Source organism: Scyliorhinus torazame, chromosome 22, assembly GCF_047496885.1.
Source record: "Scyliorhinus torazame isolate Kashiwa2021f chromosome 22, sScyTor2.1, whole genome shotgun sequence".
NCBI classification, from domain to species: Eukaryota; Metazoa; Chordata; class Chondrichthyes; order Carcharhiniformes; family Scyliorhinidae; genus Scyliorhinus; species Scyliorhinus torazame.
This window is the reverse complement of record NC_092728.1, coordinates 91,720,168-91,741,100: the sequence shown is the minus strand read 5'-3', so window position 1 is coordinate 91,741,100 and position 20,933 is coordinate 91,720,168. Positions and strand designations below refer to the sequence as shown.

General features: G+C 45.0%; 1 protein-coding gene across 1 annotated transcript in view; it reads left to right on the top strand.

Moving 5' to 3' along the window:
- stom (stomatin) overlaps positions 1-20,620 on the top strand; it is a 60,201-nt gene extending 39,581 nt beyond the window's left edge. Inside the window, exons 4-8 of the mRNA XM_072488572.1 lie at positions 5,286-5,368; positions 5,468-5,671; positions 10,106-10,240; positions 16,937-17,166; positions 20,275-20,620. Coding sequence (XP_072344673.1) covers positions 5,286-5,368; positions 5,468-5,671; positions 10,106-10,240; positions 16,937-17,131 — 617 coding nt within the window. The 3' untranslated portion in view covers positions 17,132-17,166; positions 20,275-20,620. The remainder of the gene's footprint in view (positions 1-5,285; positions 5,369-5,467; positions 5,672-10,105; positions 10,241-16,936; positions 17,167-20,274) is intronic.
- The last annotated feature ends 313 nt before the right edge of the window (positions 20,621-20,933 follow it).

Here is a 20,933-nt window from a genome sequence, read left to right as displayed (position 1 = left end):
ATGATTCTTCCACTGACATTTGAGGAAGAGAGTTCCAAAAACTCATAAACCTCTGAGAGAAAACATTTCTCCTCCTTTCCATCTTAAATGAGCGACCCCTTATTTTTAAACAGTGACCCCTTGTTTTAGATTCTCTGACAAGAGGATCCCCATCCACCCTGTCAGTACCCCTCAAGATCTTAATAACGTGGGGCTGGCTAGAGTTATTTTTAAGCCGCTCTGGAAGCTTTCTGCTGTGGACTAGGACTTGCCAAGTGTTCATCATACATGCAAGGCTCAAGACTTGGAGATAGTTTTTTATATCTTGATTGTAAATGACATCATATTGTGTCGTGTACCAAGTCTGATATGCTGCCATGCGCGTGTCCTGGTAACTGGCTGAGGTTAACACTGATAGCCTCTCTGGGGTACAGAAACGCACCTTTTAAGACCCTTATTGATCAGCCCTGCAATGACGGGGAAAGCAGTGGAAGGGAAGCATAAGAATAATTCATTTATCCCTCTCACTGGGGCCGAGGCTGAATAATACACAAGGAGAATATATGAGGGGCGGCACGGTGGTTAGCACCGCTGCCTCACAGGTCCAGGGTCTCGGGTTCAATTCCGGCCTCGGGTGACTGTCTGCGTGGAGTTTGCACGTTCTCCCCGTGTCTGTGTGGGTTTCCTCCCACAGTCCAAAGATGTGCAGGTTAGGTGGATCGGTCATGATAAATTGCCCCTTAGTGTCCAAAAAGGTTAGGTGGAGTTACAGCGATAGGGTGGAGGCATAGGCTTAAGTAGGGTGCTCTTTCCAAGGGGCCAGTGCAGACTCGATGGGCCAAATGGCCTCCTTCTGCATTGTAAATTCTCTGATTCTTTGATTAATTCTACGAGAAGCAAGTGATTGCACAGTTTTTCTGATCCCAGATGCTTGTTGTGACACTAATAGGCTAAGCTTGTTGAGAAATGTACCCTGATCAGAAAAATTCAGAAAAGATCATGAAGCAAACAATGTGACTTCAGATTCCGTGACCTAAGCTGAGTCTGGCAGGCAGCCTCCAGCTCAATCAGCTGATGTCAGGATTTCCAAATTCCCTGGCCTTTCTGGCGAGCGTTGAGAATCCGCTCTCGTTAGAAACTGTACAGTGGCGCTGGAAGACCCTCCGTCCGTCACACACAACCTCCACAATACTGGCTGCCTTTATTTTTGCTTTTAGCAGCTTTCATAATTCAGGGGGGTTTTCTTCTCTCTCAAACACTGGACGAAAGTGATTTTCCAAATCCCCAGTGTGGGGATTGACTGCTTTGCCAGTAAACCTATAAATACTATTGCGTTTCAAAATATGTAGGTTTCAAAACGGAATTTTAAGTTGAGCAAATATTCTGCAGACCAAAGGGTTTGAGTTTGATCTTAGTCATCTCCTTCTGTTCGTTCGGTTGACCACATTCCTATAATCTTGTGGCCCGGCTGTTTAGCACAGGGCTAAATCGCTGGCTTTGAAAGCAGACCAAGGCAGGCCAGCAGCACGGTTCAATTCCCGTAACAGCCTCCCCGAACAGGCGCCGGAATGTGGCGACTAGGGGCTTTTCACAGTAACTTCATTGAAGCCTACTTGTGACAATAAGCGATTTTCATTTCATTTCATTTCACTGGTAGCGGCCCCACCTTTGGACCGGAAGCCACGGGAGGAGCGTCCGTAATGGAGTTCGGCTCGGGAATCCTCCCACCACTTCCCCGCTGCTCCCCAAAGGGGAAAACCACTTCCCCACTGCTCCCCAAAGGGGAAAACCACTTCCCCACTGTTCCCCAAAGGGGAAAACCGCGTGGGTGTGAAGGTGTGCTTGTAAACACATTCTTCTCACTCTGCTATATTTGTCTGCTCTACATGGCCTTGACTTGTAAGCAAAAGTTGGCATTTTCACAAAGGCTGCCATCAGTTCCACCTTTGGTGTGGATTTACGGGGGGGGTGGGAGGGTGGGGGGATGTGTTTTGAAGTAATACTGCGTAAGTTGCAGCTGTGCCCTTTGCCTCTGGGAACAAAATGTCAAAGACTTTGATCTGATTGACATCTCTCGATTTTAATGGCAAATGTCCTCTCTCATGGAAGGACTTGTGTGGAGGAGCGCCTTGCCCTCACTGCCATGGAGGAGGACGTATTTATATTTTGAGACCTTCTATTCTAGCCAACACAGCGACATGGTGCCAACAGCCTCACTTTTTATTTTGCTTTTGTTGTTGTTTTTAGAGTGCCCAATTCATTTTTCCCAATTAAAGGGCTATTTGGCGCGGCCAATCCACCTACCCTGCACATCTTGGGGTTGTGGGGGCGAAACCCACGCAAACACGGGGAGAATGTGCAAACTCCGCACAGACAGTGACCCAGAGCTGGGATCGAGCCTGGGACCTCGGCGCCACGAGGCAACAGTGCTAACCACTGTGCCGCTGTGCTGCCCCCAGCCTCCCTTTTTAGATGGGGGTGAAAATGGAACGAAGGGTTTGAATTGGATTGGCTAGCCCTGCCCCACCCTCCATGTAAGGGATCTATTGGGAAGTAGGAGGTGATGATGAGATTTGAAGATGATGACATGTTATCCAAACCGTACAACTGAATCAGAGAGCATTAAAGCTGGATGTAAATAAAGAATATGCACTTGCAAATTGGGCAAGGAGGAGCATTCTCTTTAGCACGTTCCCAAGAGTTTTCCTGAAGGCACATTGCTATTCAAACGTGAGACACGTTTGATCTGTCCTAACAAAACAGACACTTGGAATGAGTTACCCTGGAAGAGGTCCGTCTACAAGTTGCAAACAGTCACGTTATTACTTGGGGGTGGTGGATGGGAGGGAAGGGAGAGGCAAAATTGTGCTGTTCCATTTACTGTAATGACTAGAAGGCTCATAAAATAGATTCCGTTGTAAATTTCAAAAGGACAATGCATATAGAAGACGATTGGGCCATTCATCATGTCCGTACAGCGATCTAGCTCACCTGCCTTTGCTCTGTAGCCTTTGGCTAACATAAATCTGCCAATCTCGGATTTTAAAATTACAATTGATCTGGAATCTTTTTTTTTCTTTCCTTGTGGCGAAGAGTTCCAAACGTCTGCCACCCTTTTATGTGGAGAAATGCTTCTTAATTTCACTGAGTCGGAAGGAGGCCATTTGGCCCATTGCTCCACAGGAACTGGCCCAGAGTCAGTCTTGACTTCAGCAAATGACTGCGGATCTGAAACAAGAACCGAGGACGCTGGAAAAACCCAGCAGGCCTGGCAGCAGCTGCAGGGAGGGAAAACAAAAGAGTTATCGTTTCGAGTCTTGTTTGGCTCTTCATCAGAACTGGAGAGAGGGAGAATGTGCTAGCTATTAAACTATGGTTGCGAGAGATTGCAACAAGATAAAATAGAATCGCTACAGTACAGAGGAGGCCATTCAGCCCATCGACCCTCTGAAAGAGTTTCTCACTTAGGCCCACTCCCCTGCCCTGACCCTGCAACTCCACCTAACCTGCACACCTTTGGACACTTAAGGGCAATTTAGCGTGGCCAATCCACCTAACCTGCACATCTTTGGACTGTGGGAGGAAACCGGAGCACCCGGAGGAAACACACGCAGACACAGGGAGAAAGTGCAAACTCCACGCAGTCACCCAAGGCCGGAATAGAACCTGGGTCCCTGATGCTGTGAGGCAGCAGCGCTAACCACTCTGGCACCGTGCACAATGTAGCAACCTTGAGAACAAAAGACAGATGGAATGGTGGATGTGTATGTGTGTGTGCGTGCCTGTCTCTACCCCACCACTGGGGCTGAAGATGAAAAATATACAGATGTGAAACGGAAGCAATTAGATATTTGCCTGATCCCAGAAGCTTGTTATGACACTAATAGGCTAAGCTCATTGATCAATGTACCCTAATCAGGTTAGATCCTGTGTAGGCGAATGGATTCCCTTCAGAAAGGTTCATGAAGCAAACAATGTGATTCCAGATTCCGTGACCTAAGCTGGGTGCTGGCAGGCAGCCTCGAGTTCAATCAGCTGATGTCTGGGTTTCCAAATTCCTTCGCCTTTCTGGCGAGCGTTGAGAATCCAGTCTCGTCAGAAACTGTACGGTGGCGCTGGAAGACCCTCCGTCCATCATGTACAACCTCTGCAATACTGGCTGCCTTTAGTTTTGCTTTTAGCAACTTTCATAATTCCGACCGTTTGTCCCGAGCACTGAAAGAAAGTGATTTCCCAAATCCCTAGTGTGGGGGTTGATTGACTTGCCGGTAAATCCCATTGCATTTCAAAATCCATTTATTTGGAGCGAAACATCGGTCCTCTGCCCCCACTCTGGTGAGGTTCAGGTCATTACCGCTCACTGTATTAAAAATAAAAATTCTTTCTTCCTCTTGTTTCTCCTGGTGCCTCTTGCCCAAAACCTTTAGCCTCTATGTTCTCAAGCCTCGGTGCAATCAACGTTTCTTTTGTCAGCCTTATCTAACCTCCGTAGACCTCTTATCAATGCTCTACTCGCTCAATCTGCTTTGCTCAAAGGAGCACGGTAAATATTTGTACTTTTGCAACTTGCCAGTGAAGCACCACGATTGCGAAATAAAAGATGGCTCGTTTGAGAGTTCCAGCCTTTGCCATCCGTAAATCTTTTACAGCAGAGACACGGGGCACGATTTTCCAGCGGCGGAGTCACTCTCCATTGCCCGTCGATGGAACCTTCCCGTCCCGCTGTTGTCTGCGCCGCTTTGCGTGTCTCCTGCTTCCTGCAGTGGGGTGGTCGCCTTTGGCTGGGACCCGTCAGCAGCCGTGGCTGGAAAATCCCTTAAGTCTTCCGTTATCTTCCGCCGCTTTGATGAGCTGTCGGACTATGAAGTGACAACTGTTGCAGGCTGTCCGTTTGTATTTGGTGCCGCGTATCTGGCTATGGGGTGGGGGGGGGGGGGGGGGGGGGGGGGGGAGGGGAATTCTTGGGCGGTTTTATAAATAGATGAGTCCAGTTGGAGAAGGGAATGTTTCAAGCTGCCAGAAGAGCTGAGGACTAAAAATGCAAACATTAAGTTGTGTCCCTTTTTACTTGTGGCATGTAGTTACCTTTAACCAGTGTGCAACGTGTCTGAATAAAATATTTTTAACCTACATGAATGCTCAAAATGTAACCATCCATAAAACAATTTCAGCACTTCAATGCCAATCTGTATATATGGTTCTAGTATATACAGTGTCATTTATGCTCTTGTGACGGCTCCGCGGCAATCATGTTGGCTTGGCGCTGTTTCTGAAACTATTCTAATAGATTTTCTCTTTCCTCTCAGGGCTGTTTTTCGTCCTGCCCTGTACAGACTCTTTTGTCAAAGTGGACATGAGGACTATTTCGTTTGACATTCCACCTCAAGAGGTAAGATTTATACCTCCGGTACGTTGCCGCGTTAGTTGAATCTCTCGGATTCTCCGCCCCGTCCCAATGCCTTTTTTTTTTTTGAATCCTGTTGTTCAGATTCTCACCAAGGATTCTGTGACGGTCAGTGTCGACGGAGTCGTTTATTACCGCGTGCAGAACGCCATACTCGCCGTTGCAAATATCACAAACGCAGACTCGGCTACTCGCCTCTTGGCGCAGACCACATTAAGAAACGTTCTTGGAACAAAGAATCTGTCTCAAATTCTGTCAGACAGGGAGGAAATTGCGCACAACATGCAGGTGAGTGCCGCGAACCTTCAATTTCATGCTTTTTTTTTTTTTAAATGGTTTCCCCCCCAAGTTGAATACCTTATTCAAAAGAATTTATAACGGTATATTACATAGCAGTTCAACTTTAACATTGCATACACACAGTTTCTTTCAGTGCAGTACGTGGTACTCTGGGGTGCTTCATGTCATTTTTAAAAATTTGTTCACGGGATGTGGATGTCGCTGGTCGGGCCAACGTTCATTGCCCAAACTTGAGGACATTTAAGAGTCAACCACATTGCTGTGGATCTGGAGTCACATGTAGGCCAGACCAGGCAAGGACGGCAGATTTCCTTCCCTAATTAGTGAACCAGATGGGATTTTACGACATGGTCACCTCTCAAATTTTTAATTCCAGATTTTTTTATTGAATTCAAATTTTGCCATCTGCCATGGTGGGATTCGAACCCGGGTCCCCAGAGCATGACTCTGGGTCCCTGGATTACTAGTCCAGCGGCAATACCACTACGCCACTGCCACCCCTCATTGCAGGTTCTATTTATAATATCATGTCAAAAGTAACAGCCCGAGGGGTTTTACGGGGTTCCCAGCCATTCTGTGTACTGCGGCAGGCGGTGGCTTATCCCATTAAACGTTTGTAACGGCTGCCCCATACTTTAATGCATCCCTCAATGCATATTCCTAGACCTGGAAATGTGTCAGTCTGCAATGCCCAATCATCGATATCTCTTTGCATTGGAAAACCAACAAGTTTTGTTTTTTGTTTTGGCATTGAATTCAGGGCACAGGTAAAGACTCTTTGTCCAATGTGCTCATATTGGTGCTCCCCTAAATCCTCCTTCCCATCTAACTCTTACCTGCATACTCCTAGGCCTTGCTCGTATGTTTTTGTAGGTTTGGTTTCATTTTGGGTGCATTTTATTTAGCAGAGTGGGGGAAATTTAGCCTTGTTCACAAGTGAAGCATTCTGTTAATCATTGAGTCTTTGACGATTGTGTGAAAAGGCACATGATCCACTCCAAGTACTGAATAATGTCAAAGTGCAGATGCAGATGACGCCAAGCTAGTAGATATTTAACACACGGGTGGCTGGTTCACAGATCTGTACGTTTGAATCGTTGGCTTGATCATTAGAAATGTGTTGAAAAGGGCAACACGTGGCGCAGTGGCTAGCACTGGGACTGCGGCGATGAGGACCCGGGTTCGAATCCTGGCCCTGGGTCACTGCCTGTGTGGAGTTTGCACATTCTCCCCGTGTCTGCGTGGGTTTCACCCCCACAACCCAAAGATGTGCAGGGTAGGTGAATTGGCCACACTAAAATTGCCCCTTAATTGGAAAAAATAAATAATTGGGTACTCTAAATTTTTTTTAAAAAGGAAATGTGTTGAATTCATGTTTGTTCCCAAGTTTTCATGTAGATTTTATTTTAAATGTGAAGCTTCGCTATTTAATTCCCCCCCCCACCACCACACAGTACATTCCACAATCCACCCCCCCCTGCCCCCAGCAAAATAAAACTATTGTCTGCATGTAATTTCCAGAATATGTAACTTTTCGCAGGATACCATGACATCAGAACACTGAATTGTAACATAAGGACAGGAAGTCTAAAGCCACATGTATCCCAATGTGCAAAAAGTCCCAATTGTACAAGGCACAATGTAATGTGTCTCTCAGCAGCATGGTGATTGTTAGAGCCCTCAGAGGAATTGAACTTTTCAACAAGGAGTTGACATAGAGTCATAGAAGTTTACAGCATGGAAACAGGCCCTTCGGCCCAACTTGTCCATGTTGCCCAGCTTCTACCACTAAGCTAGTCCCAATTGCCCGCATTTGGCCCATAATCCCTCTATACCCCGCTTTCCCATATAACTGTCTAAATGCTTTTTAAAAGACAACATTGTACCCGCCTCAACCACTGTGGCTTTACAGTGCCAGGGTCCCAGGTTCGATTTCCCGCTGGGACACTGTCTGTGTCTGCATGTTCTCCCCGTGTCTGCGTGGGTTTCCTCCGGGTGCTCCGGTTTCCTCCCACAGTCCAAAGACGTGCAGGTTAGGTGGATTGGCTATGCTAAATTGCCCTCAGTGTCCCAAAAAGATTAGGAGGGGCTATTGGGTTACGGGGATGGGGAGGAAGTGGGTGCTTAAGTGGGTTGGTGCAGACTTGATGAGCCAAATAGCCTCCTTCTGCACTGTATGTTCTATGTTCTATGTACTGGCTCTGGCCGCTCGTTCCAGACACTCACCACCCTCTGTGTGAAAAAAGTGCCTCTCTGGACCCTTTTGTATCTCTCACCTTAAACCTATGCCGTCTTGTTTTTGACTCCCCTACCTTAGGGAAAAAATGTTGACTAGCTACCTTATTAGTGCCCCTCTCTGTTTGGAAGTGTTCCCATTCAGTTGGATGATCTGGACTTCAACTCCATTTACCCACCTTTGCTGTAGATTGCTAGATAAACGTTCCAGAGTCCACAACCTGTAAATGGGGAGAATTGCCGATTTCTTCCATCTTCTGAGAAAATGTGCCAGGGAGTGGCGTTAGCTTTAAGATTCTGCTGCCTTCTATATTCCCACAGCAGAAGGTATATTTCCTTCATCATCAATCCTAATCATACCCTTATCGCTGTAAACATTTCAATTTGATCACTCCGCCCCCAAATTCAAGGAAATATGCAGCCTGTCTTCCCGATTGAACCCCTTAAGGCCCAGTATTGCTCTAGTGATTTTGTGCTGTACCCTCTCCAAAACCTTGGTGCTCAAAGTCGAGGACGGTAGTCCCAATGGAGTCTATGCAACTGGAGCATCACTTCCTTGGTTTGGAGTTCAAGCCCCTCCTGCTAAAGGCCAGCACTCCATTAGCCTTTATAATTGCCTTTTTCTACCTGTGGACTAGCTATTAGTAATTTGAGTGCATGGCTTCCTTTGTTCCTCCTCCGCTCCCAATTTATGAGAATAATCCATTGTATGTCTTTGATCCCGAGTGAATGACCTGGTGCTTCCCCGCACTGACATGATTTCATAGAATTCTTACACTGCAGAAGGAGGCCATTCGGCCCATTGAGTCTGCACCAACCCTCTGAAAGAACACCATACCTAGGCCCATGCCCCCACACTATCCCAGTAATCCCACCTAACCTTTTAGGGACACTAAGGGGCAATTTAGCACGGCCAATCCACCTAAGCTACACATCTTTCGACTGTGGGAGGAAACCGGAGCACCCGGAGGAAACCCACACAGACACAGGGAGAACATGCAAACTCCACCCAGCCACCCAAGGTCAGAATTGAACCCGGGTCCCTGGCGCTGTGAGGCGGCAATGCTATCCACAGTGCCACCGTACCTCCCTTCTGCGGGATCTGATCCCTAGAGCTTTACCCTGAGTCTCTGAATTACTAATCCAGTGACAATAGCACTGCGTGCTCACTTTGAGTCTCTTGGTGTTTTCTGTCCCCGATCCTCGCAACTTACTGCACCTCTTAACTTAATGCAGATCCAACGTTGCGGGTCACAACTCCTCTTCCACCATCCAAGCCATTAATACATTTGGCGAATCTTACTGACACCAATGACTGGCTGTGTTATTTACAAACCTCTGCAAAAAAAATAATGGTATGTTGATGCTGAATAAAAATTGCAGCACGTGGGACCTTGTGATTTCAACATCTGCGCCAAGATTTGGCAAGTACAAGAAGTACTTTCTGCAGTGGAAAAATCATGTCTTGCATAGGTTTAGTAATCTAGTTTGACCCTGATCGTTGAAGTGTTTTTAATGGTCGTATTTGTTAAGATTAGAAATGTCAAGATTAGGGCCACTTGGATTGTGCAAACAGCCTTCAAAGTCCACTATTACATCAGGTGCATTCTTCAGGGGTGCTGCTAGATGCTGGGTTAGCCTTTCATCCCCTTTCTCATTCTCGCCTGTGTTTACCCTCCCTTTATTTATGTCATCCTTCTTTCTCTGCGATTCCTCAATCGTTATTGTGAGGTTGTAAATAACACAGCCAGTCATTGGTGTCTGTAAGATTCTCCAATGCCCAAGATACTGCAAAGTCAGTTTTGGCAAAGGATCTATCTACACCGGAAACATGAACCATTTCAGATGCGGGCAAGCTGCTTCTACCATCTTCCATTTTATGCCCAACATAAAGGATATGTCTGACAGCCTAATGATTTGGACAATTCATTTTTATATTCTCCACACCGCAGAATTAGTATGTGATTTGTAGTTTGAACGGAGTCACATTACACAAAATTCTACCTGTGATTTTTTTTTTTTTTTTTCTTGATGTGACTGGTTAGAAAATGGAGATTTTTGCTTAATATTATAATCATTTACTGCTCTGTGTCCTAAATTTGGAGATAGGGTGGGGGTGGGGCGATAGTGAAATTTTTGACTTCCTTCTGTGCCAGTAACCTCACTGTTTGTAACTAATTTTCTCAGACAACGCTTGATGTTGCAACGGATGAATGGGGCATTAAGGTTGAGCGCGTGGAGATCAAGGATGTGAAACTGCCTGTCCAACTCCAGAGAGCGATGGCTGCTGAGGCTGAGGCATCCAGAGAGGCCAGAGCTAAGGTGAGCAAATGCTTAAACGTAACCAAAAGTTCTGCACGTGACAAAATGAAGATTTTTTTTTTTTTTTTTAATTTAAGATTTTGTTTTGAAGTGCTCTGCATTTGGTCAGTTGTTGCCTCGTTGTCGCCGGGTCAAAATCCTGGAACTCCCTCCCTAACAGCACTGTGGGGTTACCTACACCACACGGACTGCAGCGCTCCAAGAAGATAGCAGCCTACCGCCACCTTCTCAAGGGCAGTTGGGTTGGGGATGGGCAATAAATGCCAGGCCTAGCCAGCGACGCTCATGTCCCGTGAATGAATTTTTAAAAAAAATGTTCACCTTTCCTAATCCAGCATGGCTCCGAAATATCATTTCTCTCATTTAAATTAACAAAATAAAAACAAAAGAGAAAACAAATGGCAATCACCATGAATTAAGGAATACGTTCCACCTTCGCTAAATTGTGAGGTGTGATTTAGTTACAAGGTAGTAAACTCTCCTCTTACTAAAAATGTTGCTGCATGGCAAATGCCGTGTTTGGATGTCTAGTCTTCTTGCGAACAACAAACCTATTTTAACAGGCAAAGTCTCCTTAACAGCAAGGTTACTTGATAGGACTATCATAGATCTGTATTGACTTGGGCAATCTTGCATCGATGTTGGCTGGTCCCTTGTCTCCAAACTTTAGATAGAGTGGGATCAATTCTGATGTTTTGATAAAATGACCGCAAGGTTTTGGGGACTTTCACTGCTGCTGGAGCTGGGCGGGGGCTCTTTTGGCCTCCAGTGTATTTGGACTTTGTTCTGTGCAGATAGGATTAAGGGCGACTTGGGACTGTTAATATTTTGCACAAGAGGCTGCCTTGACGTGCCGGGCTTAGGTGCTTTGAAGCAGTTTATCGCCAACTGTGCTACAGTCTTAAAACGATAAATATTTCTGTATCAAAAACATTTCCCCAGTGGGGAATCTGTTTTGCTGGAAGATTATATATACAGAATGGAAAGAAATTGGTGAATAATTAAACGGTGGGTCGCATAGAAACATTTATTGCACAGGAGGTGGGCACTTGGCCCAGTATGTCTGTCCTGGCTGACATAAGGCCTATCCAGTCTAATTCTACGTTCCAGGTATTGACCCTGTAGGTTACAGCACTTCCAAGCGTATATCCCAAGTGTTTTCTAAATGCAGTGTGGATGACTGGCTCTACCAACCTTTCAGGCAGCGAGTTCCTGACTCCCACCATAATCTGAGTGAAAAGATTACTCCTCCGCTCTCCTCTATCAGGTTATTTCAAAAGCTCTGCCCCCTGGCTATTCAACTGTCTGCTAACAGAAATTGGTCTTTCTTATCCACCCTATTTAGGTCCCTCATATCCCTCAGGGAGTAACAACAACGGGAACCAGGGGAGAGAAAAGCGAGGGGGGAAACCGGCAGGGAGCAAAACGCAAGGGACCACAATTGCCACGGCAAACACCTGAGGAAAGGGAAGGGAAACTGACATATCCATGTAAATAGTTAAAACCAACTTCGATGTAAATAACTCTAATAGTACTCCCTATTTACTCTCTTGCGAAGCTCTCACTGTTTTGTTCTATTTATATTTTGTTTTGTACACCAAAAAACCCAATGAAAATTTTTTTTTTTTTAAAAATGTACTGCTCCAGAAACCCATCTCGTACAGATTCCAGGAATTCATCCTCCACAGCATTACTTCTAATTAGGTTTATCCAGTCTGAATTATTACCCATTATTGCTGTATTGCCTATGTTACGTGCATCTCTAACTTCCTGATTTATGCAGTGCCCAACATTACCACTACAGGCTATAAATAACCACAAATGCTAACTCGCACTTAGTAAGTTTGTTAAATGAATGAAACTAGAAAACACGAGATGAAAAAAAACTTAAGTTCCATCCAATTCGCCTTCTGCACTGTTAGCCATATGATAAATGACTTGTTGACCATTCACAGCAATCAATTTCTATCAGTAAGTCCACAGCAGACCCAGGCATGATGTGAGGGAAAAACTCCATTAGAAAACTGAGAGAACCAAGACACCTGGCACATTTCATGCCTCAAATTACTCGTAAAGTGAATCTCAGAAATTATTTTTGCATCCCGAGGTGGCTTTTTTTAACACTGGATACTGAGTGGTGGGAGAAGGATTTGGGGAGGTGACCGGAGGCACAATTGTCACGGTGATTCTACACACTCTGGATCTCTTGTGTGTGAGCCATGGCTCACTGCGTGGCCCTTTCACAGCCTTTTAACTAAGTACAAGGGTTGTGAGTTGAAGTCCTCCTCCAGAGACTTGTGCGGATAACAGTGCTGTGCTGATGGGAGTGCCACACTGTTGGAGGTGCCACCTTTCGAATGAGACTTTAAATCTAGTCTACCCTTTCAAGTGAACTTAAAAGATCACATGGCACTCTTTTGAAGCAATTCCATGGACAGTAATTATTCCTCCATCAACATGGCAAAAACAGGGCTACCAGCCACTGCTGTTTGTGGGAGGTTGCTGTGAACAAATTGAGTGCTCTGTTTTCTACACTTCAACGACTGCACTTCAGAAATACTTCATTTGACAGTAATGAGCTTCAGCAGACCATGAGGACGTGAATGGTGTTATATAAATGCTGGCCGAGCCACCCACATCCCAAGTGAGTTTAAAAAAAAAAAAAAAATCAATGCCAGTCTTTTTTTTTTTCACTTTAAAAAAAATAAATTTAGAGTACCCAATTATTATATTTGTTTCCAATTAAGGGGCAATTTAGCGTGACAAATCCATCTAACCTGCACATCATTGGATTGTGGGGGTGAAACCCACGCAGACACGGGGAGAATGTGCAAACTCCACACGGACGGTGACCCAGGGCCGAGATTCGAACCCGGGTCCTCAGCGCCGTAGCCCCGGTGCTAACCACTGCACCACATGCAGCACCTTTTTTTTTCACCTTTTGGCAACTTAAGTCGGAGACTTGCCTGGCACTGAGCTGAAGAATGCAGTGGACCAGGAAGAATGGGGAACAAAGGGATTTATTATTTTAAATGGATTGAAGGTTTCTTCAATCAACAGGCATTTGGTTTCGATGCGTCAGTGTTTTAAATACCGGTTGTAAGAAAAACATTTTTTACATTTCTCTTGCACTTTACCCTATCTTCTGGACAACGAAGGGATTGAGTTCTTCTCGGGCAGTCCCTCCGGATTGAGGTAGATGGTCTGTTTGGAGGGTCTGTATGCTCCCACTGACATCTCCACTTGGCCTCAACTCCCAACAGAGTCTCTCTGGGTTTGGTGCCTTCCCGAATAAACTTTCTCCATTTTGGTTGGGCACAAGCCAGCAACTCCCATGACTCGGCAGGGAGTGTTTGATCTCTTCAGGGATGCTTTGAAGACCTCCAAGAGGACAGTGGAAATGCTTTAGGGCCATCTCCTGCCATAACAAGTAGAACGATTGCTTTGGGAGTTTGGCATCACGCGTATGAACTACATGGTCCCACCTGACAGAGCTTGTTTTGAGTGATAAGTGCCTTGACGCTGGGCATGTGGGCTTGGGAGAGGGGGCACTGCTGTTGAATTGCCTTTATTGCTATCCGATTTGGAGGATTTTGTGAGGGCACCGCTGGTGGTACGTCTCTAATGCTTTGAGGTGCCTGTTGGAAGTCTCAAAAACACATTGGAGTATGGGGATCACTGCTGCCCGGTAAGACTTAACTTTAGTCTCGGTGTTTGAGACCCTGTTCCTCAAATACTCTTCCCCAGTTAGCCAAAGATTGAACCGGCACATTGGAGGGAATGATAAATTTCGTCAGCGATGCCTGCCTTTGACGACAGGAGGCTCCCAGGTGTGGAAAAAGGGCCACATTTTCCAGAATCACCCTGTTGATCTTCGCTGATGGGGGGAGGGAAAGCGGGTGGTGTTTTACTGTGGGAGATGGTTGAAAGAGCACCAAAGGCCCAGTTTCTCACATGCTTGCGAGAAGGAGTCGATGATAATCTGGAGCTCAGCCATTGCCAGTTCTTGGCATTTACCTTGCTGGATATTTGTAGAGGATTCCTAACCGAGTGTCGTCTGCGTTTGTTGGAATGGAAACTCTGCTGTGTTTTTGCATCCAATTTCTCGAAGGCTGAGGTCATTAGCATCACGGCTTAAAACTGTTCAGCCAAGTTCAGTAAATTCCAAGGGCCAGCTACTGACTTGACACACTGAGCCATGCCGAAACATCTCCGGATCCCGGTTTACTTCTAACTCGCACTTTCTTTCCTAATTTGATTGTGAATAAAGCCACGGGTTCTGGTTGATCTTAAAAATAATCAATTTTCATGAAAGTTTGTTTTGAATTAAGTTATTGGTTTTTAATGTCATTTCTATTTGCCTGTATTCAAATCTTTTTTTTTTTTTAAATTTAGAGTACCCAATTCATTTTTTCCAATTAAGGGGCAATTTAGCGTGGCCAATCCACCTAGCCTGCACATTTTTGGGTTGTGGGGGCTAAACCCACGCAAACACGGGGAGAATGTGCAAACTCCACACGGACAGTGACCCAGAGTCGGGATCGAACCTGGGACCTTCGGCGCCGTGAGACTACAGGGCTAACCCAGTGCGCCACCATGCTGCCCTCTGTATTCAAATTTTAGATTCACTTGGAAGTGTTCCTGCATCTAAAACACCGTTGTAGGAAACGGCTGCTATTGTAAATCGTTGCCAATATGCATTCACAACACTAGATGATAAAACAGTTTATGTAAGCTCTGTAAACAATAGTGATCACTTGAGAAACATTCCTATCTCCTAAATTAAATTGGGCGATTAAGCCTTGCTCATGGACTGAATTTGACAGAGTTTAAAGTTATCGCTACGAATGTGTATTTACAAGACTATTAATTGATCCAACCCGACATGGATTGCTGTGCATTTGAGTAGAAACTTTTATACTAGATGTCATAAAAACACAAGAACTTGGAGACGAGTAGGCCATCTGGACCCTCGAGCCTGCTCCGCCATTCAATAAGATCATGGCAGATCTTTTTGTGGACTCAGCTCCACTTACCCTTCCACTCACCATAACCCTTAATTCCTTTACTGTTCAAAAATATTCTATCTTTGCCTTAAAAATATTCAACGAGGTAGCCTCAACTGCTTCACTGGGCAGGGAATTCCACAGATTCACAACCCTTTGAGTGAAGAAGTTTCTCCTCAACTCGTCTCTAAATCTGCTCCCCCTTTTATCTTGAGGCTATGCCCCCTTGTTCTAGTTTCACCTGCCAGTGGAAACAACCTCCCTGCTTCTATCTGAACTACTCCCTTCATAATTTGATATGTTTCTAAAAGACCCCCCCCCCCCCGCATTCTTCTAAATTCCAATGAGTATAGTGCTTGTCTACTCAGTTTCTCTCTCAACTCTGGAATCAATCTAGTGAATCTTCTCTGTACCCCCTCCAATGCCAGTACATCCTTTCTCAAATAAGGAGACCAGTACACACTACTCCAGATGTGGCCTCACCAGCACCCTATACAGCTGCAACACAACCTCCTTGTTTTTAAACTCCATCCCTCTAGCAATGTAGGACAAAATCGGTTTGCCTTCTTAATTACCTGCTGCACCCTATTCTCCGTTTTCTAATTTGCAACTAGTTTGCTATGAACCGTCCACGTGGCCCCTTATTGAAGACATTGGAAATATCCAGATATATGGCATCAACCGCATTAACCTTCTCTACCCCTTCTAACAAAAAATAAATCCTGGTGCCTGAGACAGGGAATAAGCATTCGCCTCCACGTCGCTGGATTGTGCGTTGAAGCCCCACTCTCGGATTTGAGTACGTGACGGACACTTTGGTGGAACTGCATTGTCAAAGCGGCCAGGTGTGACCCAAAACTCAGCGCCTGCCTGCCTATTCAGGTGGATTGTGAAAGATCTCATGGCATTATTTAAAGGGATGGGGATTTCCCCTCGGGGCCCTAGCCGGCATTCCTTCTTCAACCAGCAGCAACCAAAGCAGCTTATCTGCTTATTTACTGTTTATTGCCATGTACAAAATGCCTGTTTCGTTGGTCTTGATCCTTCAAAGGTAAGTAATTGAATGTGAAGCACTTTGAGATATGTTAAGTGCCAAGTAAACGTTCCCCCTTCCCAATCATGATTATGATTTTTAAAATAAATTTAGAGTACCCAATTCACTTTTTTCCAATTAAGGGGCAATTTAGCCTGGCCAATCCTGCACATCTTTTGGGTTGTGGGGGCGAAACCCACGCAAACACTGGGAGAATGTGCAAACTCCACACGGACAGTGACCCAGAGCCGGGATCGAACCTGGGACCTCGGCGGCGTGAGGTAGCAGCGCTAACCACTGCGCCACCACGCTGGCCTCCCAATCATGACTATGACCTCCCCTTGACTCTTGAGTTCGTTCTGAAAAACGATCTGTTTTAAAATCATTCAAGTCCTCAGTGGAAAAGTACAGACGATCAGGTGGCGCCTGGGAAATTCGAGACAAGTGTAAGCTTCGGGTGGGGTGAGGCTTTTATCAAAACTGACTTTTAAAAACACTGCAGTGCAAATATTTCCCACTCCCTCTTTTTGCTATCCCAGCTAAACATGTCACTTTGGAGAGAGCGGTTCGCCCAATTGCGGATAAATTTACCTTTCTCATATCCTTTACTGATTGACTCTCTTCCAGATCACTGACTCTCTGTTTGTTCTCTCACAGGTGATTGCCGCCGAAGGCGAAATGAATGCATCCAGAGCTCTGAAAGAAGCTGCGATGGTGATCTCCGAATCTCCAGCAGCACTCCAGCTGCGCTACCTGCAGACCCTCACCACCATCGCTGCGGAAAAGAACTCCACCATTGTATTCCCTCTGCCAATGGACCTGGTGCAAAATATCATGGGGGCAGGAAAGTGAAGTAACCAAAGCCGAACCTTGACCACAGTTTTAATGTATGTTTTCCAATGACAAGACAATTTTGGTTCAGAATTCACTTTTAATTTTATTTTTCCATGTTGTAATAACAGCAAGCCGTACGGGGGTGGGGGGGGGGGGGTGCACTGGTTTAACTTGGTGACAGATTAACAGCTAGCCCCTCTTAAAGGGTGGGGGGGGGGGGCTGCATCAACTAATATTTCACTATATGTAACTGCTTCCAATTTTGAACAATTTGATTGTATTTGTTAAAGCAATGAGTCACAGTGGAATGTACACCATGCTGGGCAAATTCACAGCATGCGGGTGTCCCACTAGGCCTGAGCAAACTGTGGCTTTATCCTTGCACTCTTCACGTTTCTGTAGCTGGAGTGTCGGCCTGAATGTTTTCTGGCTAAACAGCTGCTTGCTATCCATTTGATGGTGAAGCCAATAATATTCGCTGCACATTTTGCTGGTTTTGTTTAGCACAGTGACGTGTACAGATGCTTTTGTTCCACCTTTGTTGCAGAATGCTGCCACGACCCTAAACCCTATCCAGTTTAAATAAAGCCAATGCTGTTTAACTCTGCAGTTAAGGAGTGCGTCTTTGACTGATGATTTAATTATGTGATGCCATTGATTTTTCTGTTTGGAATTTAGTGTACCACACACCACCTGCGCCCCATTTAATTTTAAACAATTCTTTAATCTGTACAATATATGTAACTAGAAGACTTGTATCACAGCATATAGTGTATTTATAAATGTTTTAATTTCTGTATATTCTATAGAGACGACATGTTTTGGACTTGAGGTGTTAAAATCTTGTGCCCATTCTTGTGCCTGTACCAATATATCAGAGGTCTGGATGGAAACTAGTTAAATTTAAGCTATCGTCAGCACCAAGAGCTCTAGAAGTGATTGATCTCACAGATTTGCAATTTAAAGAACATGCATTTTTGGTGCCTTTGATGTTAAGTATTTCCAGTTACTTTTTCCACAATCTCCTTCCTACCTATCGAGTTCCTCCAACCCCACCCACGATATTAACGTGGAATAGGGCAAAGCTCTTTGATACAACTCCGTGCTGGCTGGTTTCCGTCGTGGTACTTGGTCAGTATTGAATATTATGTCCTCATCGACACTTCAAGACTGGCCATGGCGATGCATGATGACCCCCCCCCCCCCCCTTTCTGTGTGAAAACCTCGATTTTAATTCCCCCTCCACACAAAACACCCAAAAGTCCCTTACCAAGTGGAATTTTATTTGTCCCTCTCTTTTAAGCTGAGTCTATATAATCAGGAAGATACTTTTGCTAACTTTTTCAAAATTTCTCTATTCACGCGACTGGCCAGATATTTTGATTTTGTCACCTTCCAGATTCCTCCCCTGCAAGGGAAGTGAATCCTTGAAGTGCTCTCGACCATCTACCCTAGGTTTGGCATTGGAACTAAACTTGATGAATATGTCAAGTATGCTCAGACCCCGTTGCCTGTTTGAACCCCTTTGCCATTGGATTGCCTGCGATAAGCAAGTAAACATCACAGACGTTAACAATTCCTGCCCTGTTCTTTTGTGCTGAAGTCTCTTTTTGTTGCTGAATGATTGCATTGTGAATCTATTGTCGGTTTAGCTTTGTGGTGTAATTTGAAATAAATGCCACTCCAAGTGACCTCACCATTTTGCCTGTGAGTTTTGTAAGGGAACGCTGTTGGTCTTGGTGCAGTGTGAGCAAAGCCCAAATGTAGCACTAGAGTCTACCAATGGGGCTGTGTGTGTAACAGCTTAATGCCTGTCCTAGGCTGGTGGGAGCCGCTAGGTTCTGGGAAACCTGTAGTAATGTAAATCCTACAGAGCATTCAAACTAGACCCCAATCGGAGGCCTTGCCATCATTCCATGATTCCAAATGTGATACACATGTGCCTAAGTAAATGTGTTGTCCAGGGCTCGGCAGACAGCAGAACAATGACCAACCACCCAGACCCAATTTTGGGATGGGGGTGGGGGGGGGGGGGGGATTGTGGTGAGTGGATGAGTGTTGATGGTATGATGGAGTTCAGGTGGTTAGTCATGTCTGAGAGATGAAAATTCTGGGCAGTGACCTGGTCAGGAAAGGAGAAGGAAATGCTTCCTTAATTCAGCCTTTCATTTGAGAAATTAAACCTAGTTGAACAGTTTTGTTGATTATAGTGTGTAACGTTTCTGTACGAACATTGCGGTTATTATAATTCACTGTTTACTGATGGTAAACTGAGCTTCACTTTGAAACTGTTGTATCATAATTCATTACTACTTCATATTAAAAGCACTGTTTAAATACTTGCAGTCAAATGAATGTGCCTGTGACTAGAGCAATGTGACCTAAGTACCAACAGTGGGGGAACTTTTTTGTCTACAGTTGAACATAAGTGATAAAGGTCAGCTCACTGTGTAACGGTGATTTTTCTGTGAGCTCATTTCACCAGGAAAAGTTGCCAATTTGCATTAACTCCTCATTGTGCTCCAGGTCCATCCCTAACTATCTCACAGGCACACGCTGCCTAATGGCAGAAGATATGTCAGATCTGCATTTGAGCTGATGCAGCTCCGTCATTGGTGACACGATCACATGCACGTCAATGGCATGTGGAGCGGGGTTGGAAAGCATTGGTACTGAGTGAGGCATAGTGCTCTATCCACTCCGAGTCCAGCCCAGATCTTTGTGATTGAAGCACTCACTGTTGGCTGCATGTAAAATGGGTTTGGACCCATTTGGCAGGAAATTGGTAATCTCACTCTGCTCCAGTGTCCACGGTGACCGTGTCCAACTCCATGGACTAGGTCGAAATGCTTTAGCAGGTGATGCCGCTCTGAAGATGGGAACTGTAGGAGAGCGGAGGGAACATGGCTCTGTATCCAACTCTGTGTATGTCTGGGAGCACGTGACAGAGAGAATTGGTAGAGACTTATCCTTCACCGTGGGAGAGTACAAAAAAAAAACGCAGTCAGACGTAATTTGTGTAAATGTTTTATGTACTCGCCTTATCACCGTTTGTGATTCATTTATTGCTGAGTCAGAACCAGTCCAGCACCTCACCAGACGAGCTTCTCTTCACATTCACTTAAAAATGACTCTTCCTTATTTTTGTGTGTCTTTTAAAGCCAATAGTCAATCTGGATTGGAATCAACACAGCCCGAGTGTGAATGGGCACGACTACAACTCGCTATTCAAGAAACCAAGAGAGCGGATCTGTTTAGACGTGCACTAGCTTGATACATGATTGACCAAGGCTGGGTTTTGGAGGCCTTATAACTTAATGCTATATGCTGTATAATTCTCCTGCTCCTGAAGTTCATGAATGTAACATTTTAGAATGTACACTATATAATAACCAAGGTAATTGCTTTTATTTTATAACTTGTGTTTTTGAAAGCATGTTCAGTAATTGGTGTAGTGTACTTTTATAATTAATCCTGCAATGCATTTAATAAATGTTATTAAACCAAGTCTGCTTTCCATATTTGTAACTTTGTCCCTAACTTCCTGTAGACTTTTAAAAGTGCACTGTTCCTCTTTGAGTGAAAAAACCACCATGGCAGATGGTGAAATTTAAACACAATTTTAAACGAACATTTAAAATTAAAAGTCTACTGATGACCATGAAACTGTCGATTGTTGTAAAAACCCAACTGATTCGCTAATGAATGCCCTTTAGGGAAGGAAACCTGACCTTGCCTGGCATACATGTGTTTGACTCCAGACCCACAGCAATGTGGTTGACTCTTAAATGCCCTCTGAATGGCCTAGCAAGCACCTCAG